This window comes from Salmo trutta, chromosome 32 (genome assembly GCF_901001165.1).
Source record: "Salmo trutta chromosome 32, fSalTru1.1, whole genome shotgun sequence".
NCBI classification, from domain to species: Eukaryota; Metazoa; Chordata; class Actinopteri; order Salmoniformes; family Salmonidae; genus Salmo; species Salmo trutta.
In genome coordinates, this window is record NC_042988.1 from 5,897,803 (window position 1) to 5,910,768 (window position 12,966).

The window sequence follows — 12,966 nt, forward strand, 5'->3', positions numbered from 1 at the left end:
AATCATTGGCCAGTCTGAGGAGAGGTGTCTTATGATGCGCGTGCACGTGACGTCATCGTTTTTATATTTTTATTCTGGGATGAATAGCTATTGCCCGGTTGTAAAATTATTGCAATTTTACGTTAAAAAATACCCTAAAGGATTGATTGTAAACATCGTTTAATGTGTTTCTACAAATGGTAATGGAACTTTGAACATTTCGTCTATGGATTTGCGTCCACGCCACATGGCATTGTAAAGTGTTCTGGATGGGTCAACAAAACGGACGTATTTGGACATAAATTATGGACATTGCAGAACAAATGAACATTTCTCGTGGAAGTGGGTGCCCATCCGAGTGCATTCCGCCGAAGATCAGCAAAGGTAAGTAAATATATCGAACATATTGTTAGAGATTTGTCGACGCCGTGGTTGTAGGCTAACTGTATAGCTTAGCATTGAAGGCTAAGTTCTGTACTCAGAATATTGAACAATGTGCTTTTTCCGTAACGTTATTTTGAAATCTGACAAAGTGGTTGCATAAAGGAGTAGATTATCTCTAATTCTTTAAATAATTGTTCTACATTTTTTCAACGTTTATGAGTTCTTCTGTAAATTAAATGTGCCTATTCACCGGGAGTTATGGGGAGAAAACATTTTCTGAACGTCACGCGCCAATGTAAAAATTGGGTTTTGGGATATAAATATAAACTTGATCGAACAAAAAATGCATGTATTGTCTAACATGATGTCCTAGGAGTGTCATCTGATGAAGATTGTCAAAGGTTAGTGCTTAATTTTAGCTGTATATCTGGTTTTGTGATTGCTATCGTGCTTGGAATTTTTTATTTTTTATTTTCCTGAGGTGCTATGCTAAAATAATCTAATGTTTTGCTTTCACCGTAAAGCCTTTTTGAAATCGGACAATGTGATTGGATTAACGAGTAGAGTATCTTTAAAATGCCGTATAATACTTGAATTTACATTTTGAGATTATTTTGTTTTGAATATCGCGCCGTGCTATCTCACTGGTTGTTGTCCAACCAATCCCGTTATCGGGATTGTATCCTCATTAAAAGACTAACTGAAACGGCTGCTGACTGCCTGCCTTGAGTCTGTTTACTCTTATGCCCACCCTTATGCTATCACTATCCCTATTACGCACTCCACTTGTTCCATCCAGCACAGGGAACGTCTCTCTCTCCAATAGGCTTGGACACCCACCTCCTTGAGTACAGTGTCCCCCTGGCAGATGAGTTTGCGGGTGTGAACTATGATCTTCTCCTTCAAGCTCTCCAGCTTGTCCTGGTGGTCATGGGCCTCACACACACACTGTCTGTACTGCATCTCTGCCTCCATCACCTGGATGAGAGGGAGAGAGAGAGAGAGAGAGGGAGAGAGAGAGGGAGAGAGAGAGAGGGAGAGAGAGAGGGAGATAGGCACAGTGAGTCACATGATGACCGAAAAATATAACTATCATTTTCCTATAAAAAAAAAAAAATGAAAACCTTAAAAGTGGAACCAAAATAAGAGAGGGATATGTTTCAGTGAACCCCATATGGCGGTTGGACCCGCCGCACCACACCTTTGACTGTGCGTCGTCACGTGACTTCCTCCTCTTGTCCAGGGTCTTGTTTCCCGCTGTGAGCTCGTCCCCGGCCTTGGACGTCAAAGCCTTGGTCTTCTCCAGGTCCTCGCTGCGCTGCAGGTACTGCTGACGAGCCTTCTTCAGAGCCGCCACCACCTCATTCTGACCAATGAGAGAAGCTGTTACCGCATTGTTTTGATCAACGGGAGAAGCCGTTACCCGCATTGTTCTGACCAATGGGAGAAGCCGTTAGTTAACGCAACGTTCCGATCAATGGGAGAAGCTGTTAAACTCGCACATTAGCGTCTAAAAGAAAAACGGCGTTTACCATCTTCCTCTGTTCTCTGGACCACTGATCCTTGAACTCCCTGCGCCACTTGTCAATCTCATTCTTCTTGGATGCCAGGGCCTTCAGGATAAAGACGTCAGATTAAACACATCATACTCAATCAGTTTACACATTATTCCACATTTTCTTGCATACAGGAATGTTTTTTTTTTGGACACATTGAGTAGGCTTGCTAATTGTTTCTGTCTGTGGCGGTTCTCCTGCCTGTCTGCCTGTCTGTCTGTCTGTCTGTCTGTCGGTCCGTCTGTCTGTAGTACCTGGTAGCAGCGTTGCTGCAGCAGTTCTGATGTCAGTTTAGTCGACTGGCTGGTCTTTACATCGTGCTCCAGGGCCATGGTGTAGATGTACTGCAGAGGCATCATGTCCTGTAACAACAGCACAGTAAGAACCAGGTCACAGATATCGTTTCAATACGTTATTTAGATATATTTCAGTTATATTAGAGATACAGTATTTCAGAGAATATGTAGAGAGAGTGGTGAAATTAATGAAATAATATGTTTCTATGCAATACTGTACATGTGCCTTCAGAAAGTATTCATACCCCTTGACCTATTCCACATTTTGTTGTGTTGCCTGAAAACATGTTTGTAGAATTTTTAGCAAAATTATTGAAAATGAAATACAGAAATATATCATTTACATAAGTACTCACACCCCTGAGTCAATACTTTGTAGAAGCACTTTTGGCAGCAATTACAGCTGTCAGTAGTTTTGGGATTTTCCACACCTGGATTGTGCAACATTTGCCCATTATTATTTTCAAAATTTTTCAAGCTCTGTCAAATTGGTTGTTGATCATTGCTAGACAACCATTTTCAGGTCTTAACATAGATTTTCAAGTAGATTTAAGTCAAAACTCTAACTTGGCCACTCAGGAACATTTACTGTCTTCTTGGTAAGCAACTCCAATGTAGATTTGGCCTTGTGTTTTAGATTATTGTACTGCTGAAAGGTGAATTCATCTTCCAGTGTCTGGTGGAAAGCAGACTGAACCAGGATTTTGCCTGTGCTTAGCTCCATCTAGTAAATGTTTTTATCCTGAAAAACTCCCAAGTTCTTAACGATTATAAGCGCACACATACAGTAACATGATGCAGCCACCACTATGCTTGAAAATATGTAGCGTGGTACTCAGTAATGTGTTGTATTGGATTTGCCCCAAACACAACACTGTGTATTCAGTACAAAAAGTGAATTGCTTTAACACATTTTTATGCAGTATTACTTTTGTGCCTTGTTGCAAACAGGATGCATGTTTTGGAATATTTGTATTCTGTACAGGCTTCCTTCATTTTACTCTGTCAATTAGGTTGGTATAGTGGAGTAACTACAATGTTGTTGATTCATCCTCAGTTTACTCCTATCACAGCCATTATACTCTGTTACTGTTTTAAATTGGCGTCATGGTGAAATCCCTGAGCGGTTTCCTTCCTCTCCTGCAACTGAGTTAGGAAGGTCGCCTGTATCTTTGTAGTGACTGGGTGTATTGATACACCATCCAAAGTGTAATTAATGACTTCACCATGCTCAAAAGGATATTCAATGTCTGTTTTTTTTTTTACCCATCTACCAATAGTTGCCCTTCTTTGCGAGGCATTGGAAAACCTCCCTGGTCTTTCTGGTTGAATCTGTGTTTGAAATTCACTGCTCGACTGAGGGACCTTACAGATAATTGTATGTGTGAGGTACAGAGATGAGGGAGTCATCCAAAAATCATGTTAAACACTATTAATGCACACAGAGTCCATGCAACTTATTATGTGACTTGTTAAGCACATTTTTACTCCTGAACGTATTTAGTCTTGACTCTAAACATTTCAGCTTTTCATTGTTAATGAATTATTTCTAAAAACATAATTCCACTCTGACATTATGGGATATTGTGTGTAGGCCAGAGACATTTAATCCATTTGAAATTCATGCCGTAACACAACAAACGGTGCAAAAAGTCAAGGCGCTGTAAAACACTTTCTTTTGCTAATTTAACAGGCGCTTTTATGCACAGCGACTTTCAGTGCATTCCACTAAGGTCGCTAATAACAGGCCTGAAGAGTCATCTGATAGGAATTGAATACTTTTCTATGCAATACTGTACACATCATCACATATATAACCTGTACAGCCCCATGCACACGAGAGACAAGAAAAGCATCCATACCTGCTGAGCCACACAGGACTTAGCCGTCTCTGCTGCCTTTATGATGTTCTTGGCAAACTCTTGCTCTGCAAACAGACCAGAATAAATCAGTATGATGGAACGGGATTGATTTGAGTAAAAACGATTTATTAGCGTAACAATATTGTCAGGCAGTCTCGTCAAAAGCTTTTATCAGGCCAAATATCCATAGGACTTTTGGAGCTGTTGCGTGTTCCATTTATGCCTTTCAATGGTGATATAACAACCAATATGTAACATATCAGATCCCATATCAGGCCATCAGACCTCATAGAGAGGAGAGGTCAGATCAGCTTACATCCCCAAATATCAAAATCAATGCTCTGCTTTGGCTGCCTAAGTGCTGCCCTACTTCAAGTAGACTCATCTGCTGATCCATATTGATGCGGTGGTGTCAGCGTTGCAACCATTCAACCAGTGGAGGCTGGTGGAAGGATCTATGGGAGGATGGGCTCGTCGTAATGGCTGGAATGGAATAAATGGAACAGAGTCAAACGTGTGCTTTCTATAGGTTTGGCGTGTGATACCGGTCCATTGATTCCGTTCCAGCCCAATGAGCCCTCCTGTAGCTCCTTCCACCAGCCTCCACTGCATTCAACTGACCACTGTCCACAGTGGCTCAGACCTCTGACCACTGGCTCAGACCTTTCCCTCTACGCTGACCACTTCCCCTACATTGTCACTCTGACCTCTCTCCATTTCCTATACACAGCTATCAAAACACAGGTCTGCTTGGCAGCACCTTGGTGAACGGATCTCTTTGCCCTCCTACAGCACCGAACAGTGCAGTACACTACAGTGTGGTATAGCAGAGTACATTACAGTACAGAAGGCTACAGTACAGAGCAGAACCGTAGGCTGTCCATCCTGTCCATTCTCCTGCTGTGGCCTGGCTAATCTGCCCTGTAAGCCCTGTAGTCTCTGTGGGGTTCCCCTGGGGGGTGTGGCTGGCCCACTCCATGTTATCCTCATTGGCTACCAACCATACAGATCAAATATCCTAACAGTGTTTCTCAGGGTAGGTTGTACCGCTCCGTAATACCCTAACAGTGTTCCTCGGGGTAGGTTGTATCATTCCGTAATACCCTAACAGTGTTTCTCAGGGTAGGTTATACCGCTCCGTAATACCTTAACAGTGTTTCTCAGGGTAGGTTATACCGCTCCGTAATACCTTAACAGTGTTTCTCAGGGTAGGTTATACCGCTCCGTAATACCCTAACAGTGTTTCTCAGGGTAGGTTATACCGCTCCGTAATACCTTAACAGTGTTTCTCAGGGTAGGTTATACCGCTCCGTAATACCTTAACAGTGTTTCTCAGGGTAGGTTATATCGCTCCGTAATACCCTAACAGTGTTTCTCAGGGTAGGTTTTATCATTCCGTAATACCCTAACAGTGTTCCTCGGGGTAGGTTATATCATTCCGTAATACCCTAACAGTGTTTCTCAGGGTAGGTTATATCATTCCGTAATACCCTAACAGTGTTTCTCAGGGTAGGTTTTATCATTCCGTAATACCCTAACAGTGTTTCTCAGGGTAGGTTATACCGCTCCGTAATACCCTAACAGTGTTTCTCAGGGTAGGTTTTATCATTCCGTAATACCCTAACAGTGTTCTTCAGGGTAGGTTATACCGCTCCGTAATACCCTAACAGTGTTTCTCAGGGTAGGTTATACCGCTCCGTAATACCCTAACAGTGTTTCTCAGGGTAGGTTATACCGCTCCGTAATACCCTAACTGTGTTCCTCAGGGTAGGTTATACCGCTCCGTAATACCCTAACAGTGTTGCTCAGGGTAGGTTATACCGCTCCGTAATACCCTAACAGTGTTTCTCAGGGTAGGTTTTATCATTCCGTAATACCCTAACAGTGTTCTTCAGGGTAGGTTATACCGCTCCGTAATACCCTAACAGTGTTTCTCAGGGTAGGTTATACCGCTCCGTAATACCCTAACAGTGTTTCTCAGGGTAGGTTATACCGCTCCGTAATACCCTAACAGTGTTTCTCAGGGTAGGTTGTACCGCTCCGTAATACCCTAACAGTGTTCCTCAGGGTAGGTTATACCGCTCCGTAATACCCTAACAGTGTTTCTCAGGGTAGGTTATACCGCTCCGTAATACCCTAACAGTGTTTCTCAGGGTAGGTTGTACCGCTCCGTAATACCCTAACAGTGTTCCTCAGGGTAGGTTATACCGCTCCGTAATACCCTAACAGTGTTTCTCAGGGTAGGTTATACCGCTCCGTAATACCCTAACAGTGTTTCTCAACCTAAGGGGTCCGTGTTATATTGCTGTCCCTGAAATTGTTAATTATTTTCTTTGATATCTTTTCAACCAGTTTTGCTCACTAGGAATGTAAATGGTCCCGAAACAGTCCTTGTAATACTGACGTTTTACCACCAGAGGGTACTGTGGAGAATACTGTTTATCCTTCCACACAGGGTTCAACCACAAGGTCTATTATCCTATTACAGTTGAGGAATAAACACACATTCTCTAATGGCAGTGTAGGCCTACTTTAGACTCTGTTGTCTTTTCCAGGAATAGAGTGACTAACTGCTTGTCTTTCCTAGGAGAAGAGCTTTGGTTGCTGTAGTTACTGCAGTTCCATACCCGTAAAATAACTTTTTTTACAGAGGGATAAGAGAGCCTTTCGTGTTGTCCTAAAATTATTGTCTTGAGAAGGTTTAACTGTCTATGAATGCCAGAAACATGGTATGTACTTCACATTTGGTGTGTGAACTATTTCATTTGTTTATATGCAAAGCACATTGTTCACATGCAAGCACATATTTACAAATATATGTGCTTGTGAATATGTTATACTTGGGTAGTTATGTGCGTTTGTTACTTTGAATGAGTCTGTACCACATTGCAGCGATGCACTATGGGCCATGCCCTAATTTGAGATAGGTGCACTTAACTTTAATTAAATCAGGTGTTTATGTCAATGTAAGATATGCAAGTATGAATATGAGACAGACTGACAAGCAGGCAGACAGACACAGAAACAAACACACCCACAACCACGTACACACAGGGAGACAGACATAGAAATACCCACACCCACGTACACACCCACGTCTCCACTCACCCAGGCTGATTCTCTTTTCCATCCAGGCCAGCAGGTCCTTGGCGTAGCGACACCACATCTTGGCATACTGCAGGGCCAGCTCCACGCCTCCCTCACAGCGACACAGAGCCAGGTCTGCTTCCTGGGCTGAGAGTGAGTACATCAGCATCACTGCATATCCTCTCTACCTCACCCTGATGGCACACAGTCAGGAGGGCTTTTTACCCCAAAACACACACAACGGGGCAGTCTGGACCCCCACGGGGCGTCCAAAACAGACCCCTCTCCCCCCCCCCCCCCCCCCTGATTCCCAGGGGAAAAGCTGGGCTCACGGGTATGCTTTGTGTCCCATACTATCAATAATGTGTAATCCGAATACTTTGTCATCCAAGAAACAACAACAAAGGACTAAAATGAATAAAAGAGAACAGACAGAAAAGGGTATTTCTCAGTTCATCAGAAACATGGCTCTGTTTCCACAACAGGTTTTGTGGTTTGAGACAAACAAACTCTATGGAGAAGAGAGAATGACTGGTCATCAGGGCTTGTCCCCAGAGTCCACAAGTTCCAGGTGCTGCAGTTGCCCAAGTGGTCACTACTACACCACCACGGGTGGAGGTGTGGTCATAGGTTGGTCATCTCAAAGCACGCATAGCAAGAGGTCATCATGTGGGAAAATCTAAACGTCCCAAGGAAATTCTCCAGTACCAGCATAGACCAGCTGCTTCCAGGGCTAAACAGACTGTGCTTTGACGGACAGAAGTGAAGAAAGGAAAAGAGAGAGAAAGGGACTGAGGGTCCCAAACAGGCTTTTTAGGCCTCCTCTCCTCTTCCCTCTCTCTACCTCTCTCTGGCTCCTAACCCCTCCTCTCCTCTTCCCTCTCTCTACCTCTCTCTGGCTCCTAACCCCTCCTCTCCTCTTCCCTCTCTCTACCTCTCTCTGGCTCCTAACCCCTCCTCTCCTCTTCCCTCTCTCTACCTCTCTCTGGCTCCTAACCCCTCCTCTCCTCCCTCCAGCACCTGTTCCACCACTCCCCTCCTCCGTCAGAGAGAGAGAGAGAGAAAATGTGACGTCTGAGAAGATCACCCTGGCAACTCCCCGGTGCCAGAGTGCTGTAATCGATGTGGCAACACCAGAGCGGGTGTTTTGTGTTGTGGTTGTTATGGAAGTCAGGGCGTTGGTGTGACTGACAGCAGTCTGAAGTCAGTCAACTGCTCTCTCTCTCTCTCTCTCTCTCTCGTCTTCCTCTCTGACTCAGTGACAGCAGATGGCGACGTGCAACAATCCTGCAAACGCATGTCACCTGCTTTCTTCCTTCCTTCCTCCCGCTCTCTCCTTTCTGCTCTCTCCTTCCCTGTCATGTGTTTTCTCAGTCCTCTTTTCCCCCGCTCACTCGTGATCTCACAGCGTCACTCTCGGTACCACTGTCCTTCCACTTCTTTGACCCGTCCACGGCCGAGCTGCCAGCACAGAAATAGATTGTTGGATCTGTCAATACCGCAGTCTTCTGAGAAGTCTATTTCCTGTTTCACTTCTTCTTCTCCAACACAGAGATGCATTGTGTCCTACACTCTAATTCTGAGCTCGAGACCTCTCTGTGTGTTGTCACAGACGCCGCTCTCAGTTCCAAGAGTGAGAGAAGAGCATATAACAACGGGCTTCTCTCTTGAAACAAGTAGCTCCAAGTAACTCCATGTCGGAGAGCAAAATCCACCAAAAACGATGAAGACTTGCTGTGTTGTGCTGCGTTGTACTCTCTCTCTCTCTCGCTCTAGCTCCCTGTCTCCCTCTCTTGTGGGCACCCCTTCACACTTCGGCAATGATTGTCCCTGTGCCACTTGTGTGTGTGCCTGTGTGTGTGTGTGTGTGTGTGTGTCCTCTCGCTCCGCTCTGCCTGTGCTGGCTTCTGGGACTAGGGATTATCCAGAGAGGGCAGGTCCAGATTGTGGAGTGACAGGCTTTAGATCACAACCAGGTTTAACCTCCTGGTGTGTGTGTGTGTGTGTGTGTGTGTGTGTGTGTGTGTGTGTGTGTGTGTGTGTGTGTGTGTGCGACTTGCAGACCCTGTCAGGAGGACTACCCTCTCCCAATCTCTCTTTCTCTCTCGCTCTCCCTTTCTGTCTCAGTAGAGAGAACTTCACAGCTGTAGGTTAGTGGAATTACAGTAAATCAGGAATATTGATATACGACTGTCAGAATGTCAACTTGTGTTACACAAGTGCCGACAGTAGTTAGTTACACAAGCTCCGAACTCGGCCCATACTGTTATTTACCCTTGACACCAACTAACACAGATAAACAACACAGTTGACACGCGCACATATACAGTGCAAGGATCAATCAATGTCAACCCGACGGGGCAGACGACAGGCATTACAGAAAGCAGGCCACGGCACGGACCACTCAACTCATCAGCCCTACCACCCTACCCCCCCCACCGCTCGCTCCCTATCCGCAGCCCCACGCCTCGCAGCCCCACGCCCGCAGCCCCACGCCATTTGACTTATTACAGATCAGCTCCAAACGGGTGAGGGGGTAGCTGGGAGAATATGGGATTGGGAAGAGTGGGTTGGGTGAGGGTGAGGGTGAGGGCAGGATTCTGTTTTCGATGTAACTGAATGAAGAGAGAGGAGGAGGGCACTCAGAGGGAAGGTATATGCTTAGTAACACGGTAAAGAAGAGGTGCTCCGGGGTAAAGTTTCCCCTAGGTACAGATCTAGGAACAGCTTCCTCTCCCCCAATCCTAACCTTAACCATTAGTGGGGAAAATGCCAAATTGACCAAAAGATCATCATATTTGATCGTTTCAAATACATGCAACTTAAAAGTGACCTATTACGACTCGATTTTTACATCTTTTGGGCATCAGAGCAACATTTAGGGAATCTTATTTGAGCCAGAAAAGGATGTTCATATGATAGGTAAGATATATAAAACCTTGCAGAGAGCCTAACCAACTGACAATCTCTTAGAAAAAAAAATATAAACTATTGGAACCAAGACTTAAAAAGAACGGATGTTGGCACAAGGTGGAGGTAAAGTTGGAGCATAACTAACAGAATTACGCTAACACTTCACTTGACAGCCAGCGTCATAACACGTAACCATGTCATAACATGTCGAAACAGCTGACGTACAATGTCATGACACATATATTCAGACCTGTTGTGACATATAAGACACCTACATAACTGTCCAAACCCACAAAACCTACCACACAAGGCAAAACGCTCCATTACACCATAGCCTACCTGTCAACAATATGTTTACGTTATATAACATTTTCTGAAATTGACCATATTAAACTATCATTGTAATTGCGCACACGTTAATGTCCGACAAGCACCTATCCCAAAGCTCTGTTGCTGATGACTGGGATGAATACAGGAGCAGATTTCAGCAGCAGGACAAGACACCCGTGGTGAACGGTCTGATATACCATAGCTGTCAGCTAATCAGCATTCAGGCCTCGAACAACCCAGTTTATAAGGGAATGTACGTGATTGGCTTATACGATTATGATGGTCATAATGCTTCTTGACAGTGTCATAAAGTGTATTTTCTTAGTCCAAGTAAAGTGACATAGGATGGTCATAATCCTTTATGACAGTGTCATAGTGTATTTTCTAGAAGTTATTTAAAATACTGTACGATGAAAAAAACATGAAAGGACTTAAGAAATAAACTTCTTGGCAGGTAACAAAGACATTTGAATAAATGTGGGTTTTGACACTCGTATGTAGGTGTCATAACCATCCATAAAATAACGCAATATATGTCACAACAGGTGTAAATATATGGGTCATGACAGTGTTATGACCATATTATGACAGGTTATGACAAGTTCTGTCAGCTGTTATGACATATTATAGCATGGTTATGACCACGTAGGCTGGGTGTTAAAGTAAAGTGTTACCGAAATTACAGTTAACGAAAATATATGCTTAACCCAGTATAAACTAATGTAAAGAATGTATTATACAAGAGACAAAATTGACAAATTCGACAGCACAACGGCAGAGTCATGTCTGAAGTATAAAACGAATAATGACTCAACAATCCAAGCTTTCTGGGAACGCTATAAAGCCCGAAAGCTGTAGGCGGAGCTACATTTGACATTTTAGTCATTTAGCAGACGCTCTCATCCAGAGCGACTTACAGTAGTGAATGCATACATTTCATACATTTTTTTTCTTCTTTTGTACTGGTCCCCCGTGGGAATCGAACCCACAACCCTGGCGTTGCAAACACCATGCTCTACCAACTGAGCCACACGGGACCTAGACGGTTGGCTGTCAGAAGTATTACAATGTAAACTTCCCTTCAATCTGTCGGTCTGCATATTTCAAGACATGGCATATGGGGGTGTCGTGAGATACCCGATGGGTTGAACGATTCTCTTTTCATCGCTCATCTTGAAAAAAAGAACGTATACTAAAAACTTGGAAATCAATCAATCCGCCATCATTAGCATCATGGAAAAATGTAATGATTTGTTATTTAAATATTGAAAGTGGGTGGGCTACGGAGAGAAATGGTGCAGTTTTAGGCCATGTGACGGAAAGTGATGCGGGGGGGCTGGAGATAGGGGTCTGTGCTTACGGGTCTGCGCAGTTGTGATGTAGTTGATGTTTGTATGATGTTGCCGTTTGTATGTGTATATTTTGTACTGTTTCTAAAAGATCAAATAAAATCTTACAACACAAAAAAAAGATCAGCATCTAGGGGCAACCCGCACCAAGAAGAGGTGGCTGTCTGGTGCGCTGCAGTGGGTGACGTGAGGCCTTCCGTGGCGTGCAGCACAGCGAATAGGCACGGCTCCAGGATGTTTCCATTCTAATGTCTTATTTAAACACTGCTCTACGTGGTCCTGTAATCCTTAATCTCCATTACGGCAACCTGTGTCTGTGTCCATGGAATTGGGGTTTAATGGGGTCAAAGGACATCCCTACATACATACACAGTTCCTGGAGAAACAAGTGGGCTGCGTTCAGTAGGGGGAAAACATTTCAAAGCGTTGTGAATAAAATGAATGTCGCCCGAACGTCACGAAATAGCCGCAGTGTTTCCAACCTACATATTTGACACACTTTGACATACATGATTACATTGCGTATGTTTATTTATACAGTAATAATTATTCAACATCTCCTCACCTGGGATTTGAACTCACAACCTCTTAGTTCACATCTTCCTGCTACACCACCATGTCTGTGTCAATGACTAGTTTCACCTGTATTCTTATACTTTGACTTAATAGTAAATCTCAGCTTTGTATAATACACTCAAGAAAACTATTATATTTATCCTAGTTATCCATTCAGGAGTAATATTAAAACAGAATTATATGCCTCACCAACATTAGACAACTATAGAGAAAACCCTCAAATTACTGAAATAAGTCAATGGAATCAATGATGAGAGAATAGTCATATTAACTGATGTAAAAAAAAGCAGTGCAGAGAGGTATTATATGTAATGAACGTGCAGGGGACTTCCGAGAATGATACAGCAGAAAGATAAACGCACTTCAAATCCCAGGTGGCATCATATTGTCCTAATATTTATATGTTTCTTAAGTCCATTCTTTGACTTTTAGATTTGTGTGCATTGTTGTGAAAACGTAGATACTGTTGGAGCTAGAAACACAAGCATTTCGCTACACCCGCAATAACATCTGCTAAATATGTGTATGTGACCAATAAAATTTGATTTGATGTCTAAGGTAATCATGTTGTCATAGATTTTTTTTTAAAATGACACTCTTTTAGCTGATCAGCGCACCAGTTACCTTAAAACGC

General features: G+C 43.5%; 1 protein-coding gene across 3 annotated transcripts in view; it reads right to left on the bottom strand.

The window, feature by feature from the left end:
* Positions 1–12,966, bottom strand: part of gmip (GEM interacting protein) — a 45,827-nt gene that overhangs the window by 11,397 nt on the left and 21,464 nt on the right. For all 3 annotated transcript variants that reach the window (XM_029727255.1, XM_029727257.1, XM_029727258.1), the window contains 6 exons: positions 7,186–7,311; positions 4,078–4,142; positions 2,174–2,281; positions 1,896–1,976; positions 1,565–1,729; positions 1,204–1,341 (listed from right to left, as the gene is read on the bottom strand). In XM_029727255.1, coding sequence (XP_029583115.1) covers positions 1,204–1,341; positions 1,565–1,729; positions 1,896–1,976; positions 2,174–2,281; positions 4,078–4,142; positions 7,186–7,311 — 683 coding nt within the window. The remainder of the gene's footprint in view (positions 1–1,203; positions 1,342–1,564; positions 1,730–1,895; positions 1,977–2,173; positions 2,282–4,077; positions 4,143–7,185; positions 7,312–12,966) is intronic.